An 18,215-nucleotide genomic window follows, 5' to 3' on the forward strand; every position below is an offset into this window, starting at 1 on the left:
CAGGCATCATGTTTTTGCCTTTCTTTGTATTCCTGGTGCACAGCACAATGTTGGGTGCTTTATAAAGAAATGCTTTAATAAATGCTTGACCCACGTATTACAGACATCTGCCTGCCAAGTCCTTAAAAACTGAGAGAGACAAAGGCTTCCAGTTGGGTAGATCTTTATGAAAGGTTTATGGAACTATTTGGACAAGATTGGAACAAGCTAAGAAGACAAGGATGAGTTATTATGCCGTCTCTAGTAGTAAAAGCACCCATGTATTTGAAGTCTGAGATTCCTTCAAGTATATACATGCATTCACATATATACACGTGTGTGTGTGTGTGTGTGTGTGTGTATTTATAGAGAGGGACAGAGACATAGCATGGAGACTGTTTTTGCCTCTCCCTTCCCATCCCCCAGTACAAGAAGCAATATGCCCTGAGAAGGAATATATGCATAGTTTCTGCCACCCATCTTAGGGTTATAATGAGGGGAGAGAGAATATGAGGCAGGAGAAGAGCATCAGGGTCATCCAGAAGAGAAGAAATACCGAGGTTTTTTGCCCCCATTTTAAGGGCATCTTATTGAAGGATTAGACCCATGGTGTCAAACTCAAATTGAAATGGGGGCCCCTGAGCCATGTATAGGATCCCTGCCAGCAGCATATTGACTTAGAAAAGCACATTTTAAAGTGATCTACATTCTCTTGTATTTTTAGTTATTTTGTTAACTGTTTCCTAATTATATTTTAATCTGGGGCAGGGGTGTGTTTGACAACTCTGGATTAGAGGACTCTAGAGAGATTCCAGAGCCTGACTGTAGAAACAGATGGACTGTGGGTTCTGAAGCTGGGAAGATTAGGAGGACGTTGTGGAGAGAAGAGGACAGCTTTCACTGCCACCCCTCTCCTCTCCCTTAGAGTAACAGAGACATATTGGACAGAGGAGGGGTTGGTCCTCTGAAGGACACTGAGGATTGACATCTATCTTTTTCAGTCAGTAGTCAAAAAGCACTTAATGTTTACCGGGAGCCGGGGTGGGGATTAAAAAAAAAGAGGCAAAAAAAACCTGATCTTTGACCTTGTGGAGCTCACATTCTAATGAGGAATAAAACATGCAAGCAACCATGTAGGTACAATATAGATAAAGTGTATATGGGAGGTAGTCTCAGAGGGAAAGCACTAGCCTTGAGGGAGGGGTTTAGAGAGGATGGAGAAAGGCCTCTTGCAGAAGGTGGCATTTGAGCTCAGTCTGGAAGGATGCCAGAGAAGCCAGGAGGCCTAGGTGAGGAGGGAGAGCATTCTGGGCAAGGGAGGGGACAGCCATTGAAAAGGCAGCATGGAGTTCATCTGGAGAAAGAACTGATAGAGTCTGAATGCAGATTGAAGTGTACTATTTTCACTTTTTTAAAGAATTTTTTTTCCTTTTGTTCTGTTCTTTGACAACATGACAAATATAGAAATATGTTTTACATGATTGCACATATATATCAAATTGCTTACCGTCTTCGGGAGGAGGGAGAAAAATTGGGAACTCAAAATCTTATAAAAATGAACGTTAAAAATTGTCTTTATATGTATTTAGAGAAAATAAAATACTATTAAAAAAGAAGAAAAGGTATGGAGTTGGGAGCTAGGGTCCTGTGTGAGAAACAGCAAGGCCCATTGTCACTGGACCATAGAGTATGTGAAGGAAGGTAAGGGGTAAGAAGATTGGAAAGAAAAGAAAGGACCAGGCTGTGGAGGACTTTAGAAGCCAAAAAAAAAGAGGATTTTATATGTGATCCAAAAAAAAAGAGGATTTTATATGTGATCCAGGAGATCACAGGGAGCCACTGGAGTTTATTGAGAGGGAAAGATGATACGGTCAGCATTTTAGGACAATCACTTCGGCAGCTGAGTGGCTAATGGGTTAGAGTGGGGACAGATTTGAGGCAGAGACATCACACATTGCAGCGGTCTAGGACGGTGAGGAAGGTCCGCTCCAGGGTGGTGGTTGTGGGAGTGGAGAGGAGGGGACGTATATGAAAGATATTGTCATGATGGTAAAAGTAACCAGACCTAGTGACAGGTCGGATATGTAGGGGTGAATTCAAGTCAAACGTGACCCAGAAGTTGTGAACCTGGGTAACTGTGATGCTGCTGCTGCTGTGGACGGTTGCAGAGAAGTTCAGAAGAGAGAGGAGAATTTGGGGAGAAAGTAACAACATCTGCTTTGGACATGCTGAATTAGAGATGTCTCTACAATATCCAGTTTGAGATGTCCAAGAGGCAGTTAGTGATACAAGACCGGAGCTCAATAGATAGTTTGGGACTAGATAAATGGACCTGACAGCCATCTGCACAGCCAGGATAATTGAAACATGCGTAATGGTGACATCACCAAACACAACAGAGGGAAGAGAGAAGAGGGCCCGGGAAGACCCCTGAAAGTACCGCTAGTTAGTGGGCTTGACGTGGGGGAAGATCTGTCCAAGGAGACCTAGAAGGAGTGGCCAGTATAAAGACAATTTTTAACCTTCATTTTTGGTAAGATTTTGAGTTCCAAAACTACAGAGGAGGGTCACAAAAACAGAAGGCTGCAGAGGCTTCCAGAAGGATGAAGATTGACAAATGGTTTCCCAATCAAGGAATTCTGTTTCATTTCCCTCATTTTAATAACATTTTGTTCTGTAATATTGTGAACTGTTTGCAAGTGGGAAGTAGGCTTCAGCTTTCTGGCAGGTACCAAGCATAGATATATATATATGTGCCTGCACACATATGTACCCTTGAACATGTGTACGTATGTTATGCATATGCCTATCTTTGCATATGTACTTAGACACACTGACAGGTTTCTTGTGTGTGTGAATATGTCCATATTCACATATGGACAGAAAGTTAGAGATTTCTTGAAACAGAGGCCCTCCTCCCCTCTACCCAGCCCCTCTCTCCTGTGTTTACCCACGAGACAGTCTCCAACATGGGGATCTTACACATTCTTTAGGAAGATAATGCTTTAAAGTGCTTTCATCACTTTACACTGCTTTTTGAGGTGGGTAGTACAGATACTTTCACCCCCATTTCACAGATGGGGTGGCATAGTGGATAGAGTGCTAGGCCTGGATTCAGGAAAACTCATCTTCTTGAGTTCAAATCTGGCCTCAGGCACTTACGAGCTGTGTGACCCTGAGCAAGTCACTTCACCCTGTTTGCCTCAGTTTCCTCATTTGTAAAATGAGCTGGGGAAGGAAATGGCAAACCCGTCTGGTGTCTTTGTGGGGCCACGAAGAGTCAGACATGACTGGAAACTACAGAACAACAGGGAGTTAGGAGCCTAGTGGCTGAGCAGCTGCCAACTGAAGAACTATTTAGGATGGTGATTAATGATGGCAGCAGTACAGACTCTGCCACCCCCAGGTGGAAAAAAAATGTTTATAGTACTCTTCCCTATCTCATTACTTTAGTGTGTGCTCTGCTATTGCCAGCCAGAAGGAGAACATAAAATGGGCTGTTTGAAACAAGGTAGTTTTTCATTGAAAACTCATTCTCCTCAGCAAGAAAACCTTGCCATATTGTTGTAAAACTCAAATTTAATGACCTTCCTCAGGTCTGAGGATTTTTAGGCAACTCAGGTATTCCAATCTGTGTCCTCGGCCAAGTCAATTAATATTTATAAGCAATGAATTAACAACTGCTCTGTAGAGGTATCTGCTGACCTGTTGATGGTTGGGTCGTGATTAATTTGTGAACGTTGGTTTAGGGCTCGAAGATGAGGGGAAAAAATGATTCTAACTGGCAGGGGATGTTATTTCATTTTCCTGTTTGAGAGAACTGGGTAGTGACTCACAGCCGCCCAAAAGTGGACGGGGCTGCCTTGGGGGAGAGTGGACTGTCCATCCCTGCCCTTTGTGCTCCTTTCTGGTCTGACCACAAAGTTTGGCTGATGAGATCATCACTTGGGAAGGATTCCTATTTAAGTAACAGTAGACTCCTTAGACGCTTTCTGTTCTGTGAGTCTGTGAATTCCCCTGAGATTTCTCCCAAATTCAGCATTAACTTGTTTGTAAGGTCCGGAATTCCCTCACATAGGGAACCCTGTACCTCCCTTATAACCGTGGGATGTTATTATACCAAAGGCCTAAGAACTCCAGACTGATTGTAGGTAGTAGTTTAATCAGTTTGGGTTATTTACATTTGGGGCGGTGTGATGGATCCCAGCCAAGATAATAATCTTCCTTGGCCAGATTGATCGGTGAATCCCTGCTAAGAACCCCCCAAATCCCTGGGGTAATTATGGAAAACAGACAAAGGGAGGAGGAGCTAGAAAGTGCATCACCTCTGATTGGTGGGTGAATATCTGATTTTCTGCTTAGTAGAACTTGGGTGTTGAGCTAATGCTATGTTTAGACATAGGTTTGTGTATCCATCATGTACCAGTCACATGTGGGTCACAGTATTCTGGTTTTGGCTTTCATTGGTTGTATCATCTTAAGTTATAACTTAGTGTGTAAAATATAATTCAGTAGGGGTAGCACCAGCCTTGAAGTCAGGAGGACTTGAGTTCAAATCTGGGGGCCACAGACACTTGACACACTCGCTGTGCGACCTTGGGCAAGTCACTTAACCCCAATTGCCCTGCCTTCCTCCCTCAAAAACAAACAAACAAACAAAAATATAATTCATTGTCTAAGTTATGATTCAAAAAATAAGCCCAAACCATGTGTGGGCCTCCACCCGTCATGGAGTTTAAGTTTTGGTGGCTTCTCACTTATTCCGGCGTTTTGGGGCTTTTTCCCAGTAGGATCCCTATGCTGTTGAGTTGAACTTCATAGAATCAGGACAAACAGAGGGGGTGATCATGTTGATGGGAGACTTTGCTTCACCTTGGTCAAGTCAGTTTTCTTTTCTGGGCTTCATTCGGCTCATTGGTAAAATTAGGGAGTTTGGACTCCACAGTCTCTGAGGTTCCTTCCAACTCTATATTTGATTATTGTAAGAATTAAATAAATACATATTATCAACAAGTTGGAATCTGTATAAGCAGCAATTCAGGTCATTTAGTCCAGGAGTTTTTAACCTGGGATCTTTGAACTTGGTAAAAAAAAAAGTATCATCAGTTGTATTTCAATATAATTGGTTTCCTATGAATTACTATATATTGCAATGGTCCAAGACGATTCCCAAGGACTCATGATAAAAAAAAAAATGCTGTCCGCTTCCAGAGAGAGAACTGATGGACTCTGAGTGCAAATTTAAGTATAATTTTCCCACTTTATTTTTCTTGCTTTTTTTGAAATGTGCCTAATATGGAAATGTGTTTTGCATGATTTCATATGTATAATCCATGTCATAATTGCTTGCTTTCTCAGTGGATGGGGGAGGGAAAAAGTTTGGAACTCAAAATTTAAAAAGAAAAAAACTGCCCCAAATGAATAAATAATAAATTGTAATGGAAGACTATGTTTTTTGTGTTAAGCATTTAAAAACTTACTCTTGAGAATGGGTCCATAGACTTAACGACTTTGCCAAAGGGATTCATGACTTAAAAAAGATTGCAAATCCATGAACTAGTATAACAACAATGTTGCTTGCAGCTGCTGTGGAGGTGTAAGTCTAATAAGACCAGCACACAGGAGGGCTGCTAGCACAGGATCTTTGATCTGCTTTTCTAAGGAAAGCAGCTTTAAAGGGTTTACAATCTCACTTTAATTAAACATGCATATATCATTCACTTGGTTCAGGGGAAAAAGTCAGCACTCTGAACTTCAGAGAAAACACAAATGAAAATTGCAAGCAGAAATTATATAAAAAGAGTGAATAACATGTATCAGCAGACAGGGCTTCTAACTGTCTGTCCATAGCAATACATACATAGTTACCGGAGAGAGAAGCACCAACATCTGGGTTTTCAAAGCCCTGGGGCTCCTTAATGGCTACCCAGAGTCTCGTCTGACCAAATTACATGAACTTGCTTCCAGTGAGTGAGCCCCCAAAGCAAAATGCTAACCTCAGAGTATCCATACTGTTTCCAGTCAAGGACTCTTGATTCAAACAAAGGCAAGACTCAATCAAAGGCACTGGATTGCCTTAGTGCTGAGAAGCGCTCCAAAAGAAAAAACAGCAAAAAGTCCCACTTTGCTTACATTACAACTAGTCTAATCCTTCAAAAATTAAGTAATTTGTCCAAGGTCAAAGAGGTATTAAAAGATGCTAGAGTGTAACCTCCTTGAGGGCCATCTTTTGCCTCTTTTTGTGTCCCCGGCACAACACGGTGTCTGGCACATGACAGACACCTAATAAATGTTTATGGAATTAATTGAAAATGGCAGACTATGGATTTGAGTTCTGGTCATCTCCGAATTCAGCACTCTGTCCTTTTTTCTTTCACTCAACTGTAATTAAAAATCAAAGTGAAGGACTAATGTTGTTTTTTTTGTTTGTTTGTTTGAACAGTGGCTACAGAATTTATAATTTTAGTTAGTTTATCCAATTCCAATCAGATCAGGTTCAGGGCCAGAAAATGTTTTCTGTAGTTTTCCCTTTCTGCCTGCGTGTCTCATGTATGAGTAAGTCTCCATTTTCCTAGTCCCTCAAGGAAAGCTGATGCTGTAAAACATTTTCCCGTGCCTGTACGTCTTCTTCGAGGTCCTTCTCCAATACGGATATTTGGTCTGCGAGCAGTGTAATTGCTCTGTTGCTCGGTCCCGAAGCTGCTCTCACCCACTTCTTTCGGAGTCATGCATCCCCTTTCCTTTGACATGTGTTCAGTCTTGGTTTTGGTCATCCTTTTGCTCAGGGCGATAAGATGCAGGCTTGCTGTTGGTTGCAATTCTCACTGCTTCTGGGTAGATCTTGACTTTAAAGTTATTTAGGTCGAAGGCTGACATCATGGCTTTTCTGTGATGAGCAGCTGGTGGCCCACAGTGGGTCGAGTGTGAGGCCTGAGTTCAAATGCAGCTTTGGACACTAATTGGGTGGCCCAGGGCATGCTCCTTAACTCTGTTTGCCTCAGTTTCCTCACCTGTAAAATGAGGATGAGAATAGCATCTACCTCCCGGGGTTGTTGCGAGGTCTGGGATGATATTTGTAAAGCACATAGTGAGCGCTATCTAAATGTTGCGTATTTTTATTATTAATGATTATTATTAATGATTCTTTTAGTGATATTAGTGCAGTCCTCTCATTTCACAGCTAAGGAAGCTGAATCTCAGAAAGAATCAAAGGTTTGCCAGAGATCACTTCGCTCAGGGCTGTCCAAAATGCTGGCTGCAGTAGGTATGCAGCCCGCCCACAAGCATAGAGATTTACACAAATGCTTTCGTAAAGGAAGCCAAGCTAGCAGAGCTCTCACTAAAGCGGCAAATCACAATTTATTGTCTGTTGTTTCGATGAAAACCTAAGGCTGGACGGCCCTGACTTAGCTTATGAAGCAGCAGAGATGGAAATTGGCCCCCTAGTTTTACGCTGGTCTTTCCAGGACATCATACCCCTTCATGAGTGCATGTTTTTTCTGTGGATGGGCCTGTCTCATACACGTAGACTCCTGGACACCTTTCCCTTTCATGATATTTGTTCTGATTTTAAGAAATTCGGTGTCTAGTTAGGGAATGGCATATAATAACTTTCTTAGTAAAAACAGCAGACCTTATTATAAAATGTTGGGGTGTGCTTGGTGGGGGAGCCAGGATAATTCTTGTGATACCCTTTTTCCTTCTTATGACATGTGTGATATCTTGCTGGATAGTGTACGTGAAGGAAATGACAGATCCACAATATAATCGAATCATATCATGTCCTTCAGAAGAGGTGGTAGCCAGGCATGGTGTCAGGAGTGCCAGGTTTTGAGTCAGAGGACCTTGGTTAGAATCTTGGCTTACTATCTGTGTGACCTTGGGTAAATCACTTGTAACTTCTCTGGGTGTTAGCACTTTATTAAATAGGGCAGTTGGAAGCAATTTATTAAATGGCTTCTAAGCAACTAAATAAGCATTTGTTAAATGCTTATTATATGCTGGGAACTGTGGCTATGTTCTGGGCATACAAAGAAAGGCAAAAATATAGTTCCTGCTCCCAAGAAGCTGATATATGATAGTGGGAAACGTATACAAATATGTATATGTAAAAGAAATATACAGCGAAAATGGAAGGTCATCTCAGAGAGGAGACACAGGTAGTGTGAGGGACCAGAGAAGGGGTGGATTTGGAGGCAGAGGTGAAGGGTGAGAGCATTCCAGACATCACTGCCTTCCAGCAAAAAGTCATCATGTAGGGAGATGAAGTGAATTTTTTGAAGGTCAGTGTTGCTGGACTGTAGAACACGTGGAAAAGAGTAAAGTGTGAGAAGAAATGTTACAAGACTGGAAAGACAGGAAGGAACCAAGTTATTGTGAAAAGTGAATATTATATTTAATAATTATTATGTTAGGACCACATTTTTCCCTTTTTCCCTTTCTTTATCCAGAAATCCACCAATGCGGGAAATTTATCTTAGACATTTGCTGAGGCCAAGACCTAATCAGACAGTAAAAGAAATTCTGAGTTTGGGTTAATGGGTGTATTCCTACTCAATGTTTTTGCTCAGACAGATGCTGGGAAAATGTTGATTCTCCCTGTAGTCAAGATAGGTGATAGGGAGATTGATGTCTCTTTGACCAAGATCTGAGTGACCTAAGTACCCCAAGATAGCCCACCTCCCACTTCATTGACCAGTCAGAGTTGAGTAGCCACCCTCGGGAGCACCTCTTCTTTGAAGGGCATATAAACTGTGACCCCATTGCCATGAGGAGTCTAAGAGAGATGGCCAAATGACCATTCTCTTTTTATTAATAACCTGCTGGCTAGAAACTGTGTCTTTCAGACTTTTTAAAGGTCCCATTATGGAGGGCATTCAGTGCCGGATGGAGGACTTTACATTTTTTCTTGGATTACCTGGCAGTAATAGAACTTATGATGCTGTGAGAATGGAGGATTATAACTGTAGTGACTTTCCACTTTGGACAGAGAGCAGGAAGTGGCGCATCATCTGCTCCAGACACATTCGTGTCCTCGTTGGTGGTGTTGCCGGTGGGTCTATTGGCAAGAAAGCATCTTTAGAATTGTCCTGTCGGAGGTTTCCAGGGTCTTGCTCGTTACAGTTAGTTGTCTTCTTGCTTAGGCACAAAGAAATTGAAATATTGAATGTCAGCGTCAGGAGAGAGTCACCAAATGTCAGAGCAGGAGGAGACCTTTAGCCATCATGCGATTGAAACCTTAGTTATATAAATGAGGAAAACAGCCTCAGAAAAATTTAGTGGCTTGTTCAGCGTCACACAGTCCCAGCAACAGAGCCGGGATTCAGACCTAGGTCTTCTGGGTCTAGGTCCCAGGCTCTTCCTGAGATCCCCAGACCTCAGTATAACCTACTGTTGGGTCAGCCTGCCTCAAGTCTCTCCCCCTCCATTCAGCCACTAAAATGATTTTCCTGAAGCACAGATCTGATCATGCCGCTCCCCTACTCTGTAACCTCTAGTGACTTCCTGTTGCCTTCAGGAGCAAATACAGAATGCTCTGTTGGTCATTCAAAGCCCTTCCTAACCTAGCCCCCTCCCACCTTTCCCATCTCCTTTCACCTTCCTCCCTCACACATACTCGGCGGTCCAGTGACACGGGCTTCTGGGCTGTTGTTCCATGAACAAGACACTCCAAAAACACTTTGTCTCCCGGTTCTGGGCCTCCTCCCTAGCTGCTCCCCCATTCCTGGAATGGTCTTTTTCTGTGCTCTGACCACTGACCTCCCTGGCTTCCTTTCAATCCCAACTAAAATCCCACTTTCTACTAGAAACCTTCCTCATCCTCCCTTAATTCTAGTGCCTTCCCTCTATGGAATAATTTCCCATTTTTCGTGTATATCTTGCTTTGCATATATTTGATTGCATGTTGTCTCCTCTGTTAGATTGGGAGCTCCTTGAGGGCAGGGACTGTCTTTTGCCTCTTTTTGCCTCCCCAGCGCTCAGCTTAATAAATGTTTATTGATGGGTTGCTATTCCGATTATAAATAAATTATTTGTGCTTCCTCTCCATCTCATATTGTCTGTTAAGATCTGCTTCTCTTTAGAAGCGAAATTCAGGTAGAGGCAACTGGCAAGGAGAGAATTGGGCATCTGGAGAGGCTTTTGAGGGGTATTGATTAGCCTGGCATAGGGATAGACTAGATGGGCCTCTTCCCTTCCTGGTGCCATGCTGTTGGCAGACTCTAATGACCTCAGCAGGGAGCTATTACTGCTGCTGAATAGGAATTTCCTTTCTTTAGGGCGATCCCCCCCACCCCACCTCCCCCAGCCTGTTCCCTGCAGGCCATCCGCATATCTTTAACACTGTTTTGGATGTCTCCGTTGTCATCACCTCATCACCGCCTTGAGTCATTAGGATTGTAATGGATGCATAGTGGAGAGGGCTGGGGTGAGGGGGACTCCTCTGAAATGATTCCTCCCTCTGCTGCTGTCTGCCGTCAGCCAGAAGAGTAAGATGGCCAGTCTGGGAGGCACGCGTGCCCTGTGCCTGGCCTAGCCGGGCACTGCGGCTCCTGAGCTCTTCTCTGTCACCACCTGCGTGCACACCGAGACACGCGTGTTCTTTCCTCCACGACACAGGTCTGCACTGCGGTGGCGTCCGTGGCTGCAGCTGCCTTTGTCTCTGCTCCGATTTCTGCAGCGTGCCAAGTCAGCCTCTGGCTTGGTTCTGAGAGCAGAAGCTTGAGGGACCCACTTGGGACAAGGAGAGAGGGGGAGGGAGACGAGAAATGAGCCGGTTTACAGTTGAGCAGGAGGTGTGAGTCATGGAAGCCCAATCTCTCTTTCCTTTTCTTGATCCTCATAAGAACCCTGTGAGGAGGTACTATAGGGAGGTGGGAGGTTGCTTAACCTTTTTTGTGTTGAGGGCTTCCTTGGCAGTCTGATAAAACCTCCGCACCCCCTTCTCAGAATCATGTTTTTAAATGCATAAAACATGCATAGGATTGCAGAAGAAACCAATTATATTGAATTAGAACTATCAAAATATTTTCTAAATCCCAAGTTCACAGGCTCCAGATGAAGAACCCTTATATTGTAGGTATTATTACCTCTGGATTGGACTTGCTGATCTCCAAGGTCATTTCCAGCTGTAAGATGGTGATCCTATATACAGGCATAAACAGTATAAAGATAAGATCACTGAATCATAGATTTAGAATTCAAAGGGACCTGAGGATATCTAGTCCAAGCTATTTTTTTTAACACATGAAGAAACTGAGGTGTATTCGAGATGTTATCCAAAGTGACATAGCTATTAAATGTCAGAGGCAGGGTTTGAACCTAAGATTTTAGATTCAGAATTCAGCATGTTATCTATTATACCATGCTGCCTTGCACAAAGTATATGTTATCATGACCCTTATTTGTGGATTTTTTATTATTTGCACTCTGGAAAGTGCTATGAGCTGAGTCTTAAAGGTGAGGAAGAATTTCAGCAGTAGGTAAAGTAAATTATCTTGTGGTCAGTTTTATGTTCTGTCACTGCTTTAGGGAAGAATAGACTTGCTTTTGTTCTGTTTTGTTTTCACCTTGATTCGACTCATGATTCTGGGGGTAGCCAGGTATCGTTGATTTGTGTGACAAATATGGTTTAAAAAAATACTGCTGGCCACGGTTCTAAAGGGTTAAAAATAGGGTTAGTCTCCACACACCTTCCTCCTCCCCAAAAGCAGGTCAGTTTTTCCTTTTGTCTTGTGAAATTTGCCCTGTCCAGTCTCTAGCATTTGAATCAAACCATTCTTTTTTTAAAGTTTTTTCTTCTTTTATGGTCGTATTTTATTTTTCCAATTACATGGTAAAGGTAGTTTCTCACATTCATTTTTTGAGATTTTGAGTTCCAAATTTTTCTCCCTCCTTCCCTCCTCTCCCCACTCCTTGAGACAACAAGCAATCTGATATAGGTTATCCATGTGCAGTCCTGTTAAACATGTTTACACGTTAGTCAGGGTGTGAAAGAAGAGTCAGAACAAAGAGAAAAACCACGAGAAAGAAAAAACAAAAAAGTGAAAATAGTATGCTTTAATCTGCGTTCAGACTCCATCATTCGATGGCATTTTCCATTAGGAGTCGTTTGGAGTTGTCTTGGATCATTGTATTGCTGAGATAAGCTAAGTCTTTCATAACTGATCATCGCACGATGTTGCTGTTTTCCTGGTTCTGCTCCCTTCACTCAGCGTCAGTTCATGTAGATCTTTCCATGTGTTTCTGAAATCTACCTGCTCATCCTTTCTTATAACACAATGGTATTCCGTTACATTCATACACCACACCACTTGTTCAGCCATTTCCCAGTTGATGGGCATGTCCTCAGTTTCTAATTCTTTAGCACCCACAAAAAGAGCTGCTATAAACATGTTTGTACATGTAGATCCTTTTCCCTTTTTTATGATCTCTTTGGGATCCAAACCAAGTTGTGCTATTGCAAGGTATGTACAGTTCTACAGCCCCTGGGGCATTGTTCCAAATTACTCTCCAGAATAGTTGGATCATTTTACAACTCCACCAATAATTCATTAGTGTCCCACTTTTCTCACATCTTATCCAATATTTGTCATTTTCCTATCATGTGACTCAGACCATTCTTACTTCTAGGCCATATTACATCAGTTTAGAAAAATGCTTTGTAAAATGGCCTAGGCATCCAAAGTTCCCAGAGTGCCTAGGATTTGGGGTTTTAGACTTCTCCTGCAATTTGATAAGCTCTTTATATTCATTCCTACCTCACCCAGCACCTTTTGTTAAAACATTTTTTTAAAAAATGAAGCATTGCCTTGTTCACTCCTAAGAGATCAATCCTGGTGCACACCTAGCCATTTTCAAAAGATCATAACCAAGATTTGTGAGGTTAATCCATCTATGTTCTTGGGAAGCTTTATTTACTTAGGTTTTCTAAATTTTTCAAAAATTTATTTATTTTTGCAAAGACCTTATCTAAATATTCTTTGTTTTTCCCCCTGTCTAGAACGCAATCGAAGGCGGAGATGTCAAGTAGCCTTTAGTTACCTGCCCCAGAATGATGATGAATTGGAATTGAAAGTTGGTGACATCATAGAGGTGGTAGGAGAGGTAAGCAATTTTTTATGTAGTATGTATGTGATGTGGACACTCCTAGTTCTTGGAAGTGTAGGTTCCTAGAATTCTATCCATATGAGCCTCTTTGACCACGTCCTAGCCTACAGATCCACAGCGAGCCAGTTGTGGAATCATGTTATTTTAAGGCCAGGTCAGGGAGGACCTTAGTGGGCAGCTGGTTGGCACAATAGGTGGTGTTCTGGGGCCTAGAATTGGGAAGATGCATCTTCTTGAATTTAGATCTGCCCCAGACACATATTAGCTGTGTGACCCTGGGCAAGTCACTTCACCCTGTTTGCCTCAGTTTCCTTATCTGTAAAATGATTTGGAGAAGGAAATGACGAACCTCTCTATTATTTTGCCAAGAAAACCCCAATGAGGTCATGAATGAATTTAGGGCAGCTAGGTGGTACAATGGATAGGGTGCTGGGCATGGAGTCATTAAAATGTAAATTCCTCGAGAACATAGACGGTTTTCATTTTTGTCTTTGCATTTTCAGTAGCTAACATATTGCCTAGCACGTAGTAGGTGCCTCTTCAATGCTTGTTGAATTAGTTGATTTGAACTGAATAGGGAGATATGCATAGTATGTAAACAGTGAAAAGAGAGACAGTAAGTTCTGAATGGATACCTGGCCTAAAATTTAGACCCTCAATGAACCAGGCCTAGAGAAGGAAGCATGTATTTTCAGTTGTAGCCAACATGTTCATTTGTTTTTCCCCTGTGGTTTCAAGTTTTTCCATTTTGCTAAATATTTCTCTATGTATGCAGAAATAATTTGTTACAAGGAAATGGTGAGTGGGGGAGGCCAAGCAGTGTGGAGTGATAGGTTAAAAAAAAAAGGAAAGTAACATCAATAAATTGTTTTTTAAAATGTGAAAAGTGAAGTTCCTTATTCTTTAAAATAGATTTGAGGGAATAGTTAAATTCTTAAATTCCTTAAAAATTATCTGTAATTTGCCATTTAAAGGTTAACCTAATATAAAGGTTTCATAAGCATTTTTGCTTGGACTTGAAATTCTTAGATTCTTATATCAGCATAGTTGCTTCAGGACCTAGGCAGCTCAGATGAAGTCACTAACTTGTGAAGTGTCAACAAAGTTATATCTTTAAATATGAGACAGGTAAATCTGTTCACCATTTGTCTTGATTTTTAAGAGGGAATGGTGGTAGGGCAATTGGTAGAATGTCTAGGTTTTTGACCAGGGGCTTGGGGGCTTATCTCATCAGTGAGGGCGAAAAATTACCCATACCATTAGGGCGTGGCCAGTTATTGCTTAAATATGTTTAGAACACCCCACTGGCCTTTTTTTACATCAAAATAAGGAATGTCACCTTTCACATTTAAAAAAATATCTTACTGATTTCTAAAAGTTGTCAGTCACTCTCATTCTCATCAAATGTACAGGATTAAAAATGGATGTTTATTTTCCAGGAAGAGGCTACTTGGAATCATACTCTTTACCTAATCTAACCCAATCACAGGGTTGAGCCTCGTTTCCTTCTCTGTAGTATGGGGATAACAGTGCTTGTACTCCCTAAGATGTTGTTGTCAACATCTAATAAGAGCTATGGAAAATGCTTTATAAACATAAAAGGATTGGGCTGTTATTATTCACAATAAGGAATTCAACAGTGTCTTTTAAAGATTTCAGCGAGATTTCGGTTCCTTTTAGTTCAAGTCTGTTCCTGAGAGTCTAAGATTGCAGCAAGTAAATTTATGAAAGTTGGAATTGACTCATAAGAAGGCCAAGCTGAATTCATTCGTCTGTGTGCTTTTTTCCTTTTAACGCCTCGGAGTCCTTGATGTCATCAGATTTGTCCTTGAACTGAGAAAGAAAGCTATAGCATTGGATTCCCCGCCTTACCACTTGTCCCTCCCCAAGGCAGGGTAAAGAATAAATCCTTTCTTGCCAGCTTATGACAAGTTGTTGGCATTCTAAGCTTTGAATAGCTAATCAGGGCAGTTGTAAACCAGAGCCAACTCAAGGAGTTATCCAATGAGGTCTAGAAAACAGGGGCGACGCTATTTCAGGTTCTGAAAAGTTAACTTTCAAACGCTATGTACCATTTTTAAGAGGAACACTTCTAAGATACCCTGACGTGGAACACCTTGTATATTTAAATTGAGTGACCTTAGCGTTTATTTTACAGGAATTTTAGATATCTAATTAGTCCCACTCTCTATGAAGGTGGCTCTCTGTTGGTAGGAACATATCATGATTGAAAAACTCATAGGATCATAGCTCCAATTCCCCATTCACATCTTGGTCCCCTGCCCCATCTTGGCATGGTGGGACGCTTGATTCTTGGAGGCTGTGTCAATGGAGAAGAAGCATTTGTGTCCCGCAGTGGGCCAGGCTAGTTAAGCTCCGTGAAGCTTATTAACAGAAAATCAGTCCCCATAGTAGGATTTTTTTCTGCTTTTTTGCTATAGCAACACAGAAGGGTGTGTGTGTGTGTGTGTGTGTGTGTGTGTGTGTGTGTGTGTGTGTAGGGGGTGAGCCTGTTGGTGGAGAGGAGAGTTACCCAATATTGAAGAAATGATAGTATTAATTGTATTGCCTGTTTCCTTAGGTACCAGAATGAATGGGGGAAGGAAGGGATGTTAGGAAAACAACTATTCAGACAGAATCAGACTTTGTAAGAAGATTGTAGTGAGTTTAGTCTTTTATATTATGCTATATCCTGAGACACTGAAGGCTGCCTTTAAAACTTCAGTGGCCTTTCTCTTGAGATCAGGAAAAAAATGGCTTTAAGAATTTTTTTTAATTGCACCTTTGCTCTGAAGAATACGTCCTTGTTATTCTTTTAGAGTCATCTGATTTTAACTACATGAAAATATGTTTTGGTTCAGATAGGTTTACTTGTCCTGGTTCATAGTTTGCTGTTTTTTATCACGGGTATTTTGAGGAACTTAAGCTATAAATAGTAATTTATGTTTCTGGTAGTTTTTCTAATACGTTCTACTGGTGTTTTTTTTTCCTATTTTTTCCCAGGGTGTCCCAAAAGTGTTAGTAAGGTTTTAGTCACTAAAACTTTTGAAATACCCTATATGTTTAGACTGAGTATCCTTACCATTCATTTTGCAGGAATTTTAGATATTTAATTGGTCCCTCTCTCCACGAAGGTGGCTTTCTGGTTGGTAGGAATTTTTCATGGTTGAGAAACTCATAGGACCATAGATTTAGAACTGGAAGGGCCCCTAAAGATCATCTCAGACAGCCCCTTTGTTTTCTAGATGATGACTCTGAAGCACAGAGAGAGTAAGTGAGGTACCTTGCAAGGATCTGACGCAGGATTTGGACTTGGGTCTTATTCAAAGTCCAGTGCCCAATCCACCATAAAATTCTTCCATGTCTAATAAAATAATAGGCACTGAGTATTCTGGATGTTAGCAAACCTAGGCTTAATCCTGTCTGTTTGAGCTATGAGACCTCAGTAAATCACTTAGCTTCTTTAGGGTCGGGTTCCCTCACCTATTCTGTAAGCACAGTGAACTAGATAATTCCTCAGTTCTCACATTCCTCAGTTGTATGATTCTTTTTATCTGAAAAAGGATAGCTTGAGATTAAGGATAATTTATCTCCAAACTCCTCTTACTTGAATCATAAGTAAAGACCTGGGAGAGGCAGGCCAGGCATCCCTGACATAGATTCAGTAATACAATACCCTGCCCAGAACTTTCTGGCATAGTTGGTGTAACTCAGGAGGCGGTTAGTGTCATGCCCATCAAGCTTATGATGCAGGAGGCTGTGTATCTCACTCCATGTGCAATATGTCCTTGGTTGTACGGTTTAATCTCCCCTTAGCACATCCAGTGGGGGTAATAATATATCTCTCATCATTTTCCCATTTGTCACTGTGCACAGACTGTGGTGTCACAGCTGTATTGACAGTTTGAGGGTGTTGCTTAAGTGAAGATATATTTTGTTTTCCCAGTGGGCAGCCCACAGAGCCAGTATATCAAGAGTACCTCCCTGAGGTATTTCTGACTTGAACTGCTTATTACTGGTCACATGGCGGTAGGGAAATGGGGGGTGGGGTGGGGGTGGGGAAAAGATTTTTTGGAGGCATGTTAGCAGAACTGTATTGTTCTGCACAGTATTGTGAGAGCATTAAGGGATTATTTCAGGGCCTTCCTTGGTTGTTGTCTATGGGAAATCCTTGATTCTCTTCTACCTGGGCTGTGATTTGGGAGAAATGGAAGGTAATTTTATGATTCATTTATCTAGGACTAGAAAAAAGGCCCCCTCCTTGCAAATCCCCCAAGAATTTTGCTGTTAGGTTTGTAACTTTTTACTGTCTCCTTTCATCCTAAAATAGGCAACTCTAATGAATAATATATCTCAATGGGACTGACCTAGACGTGTGGCATTATTTAAAACTATGGTTTAGAGCTGTCTAAATTTGTCTTAAGACAGTTCTTCAAACTCCTAGCTGGGGTTTGTAGCCAGAATGGACTTTGTTTTCTTTGAATGACTCAGCTCGCCTCGTTGAACTTCCCTGGACGCTGGGGCTTGCTCTTCCGGGGCAGGACCAGAACTTCCTGTGTGATGAGTCATGGGGCTGGCTGAGGGGAGGTGTGTTAACGTGGTCTACGCTGGGGGAGGGGCCAAGTCAAGAACCAATCGGCCCTGGCCGTTCAGGCGGCGCTTGATGATGTCAAAAACTCTATAAGAGGGGAGAGGACAGCTTGAAGATCCTCCTTTCCTTTTCCGGTTGGAGCCAGAGACGCCTACAGCCGAAGCTGAGCTGCCGGTAGCAGAGCTGACTAGAGGCTAGTGGGTAATCTTCTTACCGTAGAGGGGAAGCATGTATACGATTTTGCCTTATAGCATCTCGCTTCTCTGTGGCCTTTTGGTTACCCTTGTGAGGCGGACTTATTGGGCCTGGAAGCTTTTGATGAAAATATCAAAATGGGGACGCTGGTTTGTGGGCTTGTTGTTGTGGAGTGTAAATACATGCTTTAGTTCTCCTGCCTTCTGCCTAGAGAATTCCTTATATCCTGCGGTTCCGGACCTTTTAGGCACATATGAGATTCTCTTTGAAATCATAAATTCTGCCTTCCTAATATATTTGGCGACAAGGTGGATGGGATCGCTAGATATAAGATCTCTGTTCA

At 41.9% G+C, this 18,215-nt stretch overlaps 1 protein-coding gene across 4 annotated transcripts in view; it reads left to right on the forward strand.

The window, feature by feature from the left end:
* Positions 1-18,215, forward strand: part of SH3KBP1 (SH3 domain containing kinase binding protein 1) — a 455,989-nt gene that overhangs the window by 210,782 nt on the left and 226,992 nt on the right. For all 4 annotated transcript variants that reach the window (XM_036745610.1, XM_036745608.1, XM_036745609.1 and 1 more), the window contains one exon: positions 12,980-13,083. In XM_036745610.1, coding sequence (XP_036601505.1) covers positions 12,980-13,083 — 104 coding nt within the window. The remainder of the gene's footprint in view (positions 1-12,979; positions 13,084-18,215) is intronic.

The sequence above is a fragment of the Trichosurus vulpecula genome, chromosome 2 (assembly GCF_011100635.1).
Source record: "Trichosurus vulpecula isolate mTriVul1 chromosome 2, mTriVul1.pri, whole genome shotgun sequence".
Lineage (NCBI taxonomy): Eukaryota > Metazoa > Chordata > Mammalia > Diprotodontia > Phalangeridae > Trichosurus > Trichosurus vulpecula.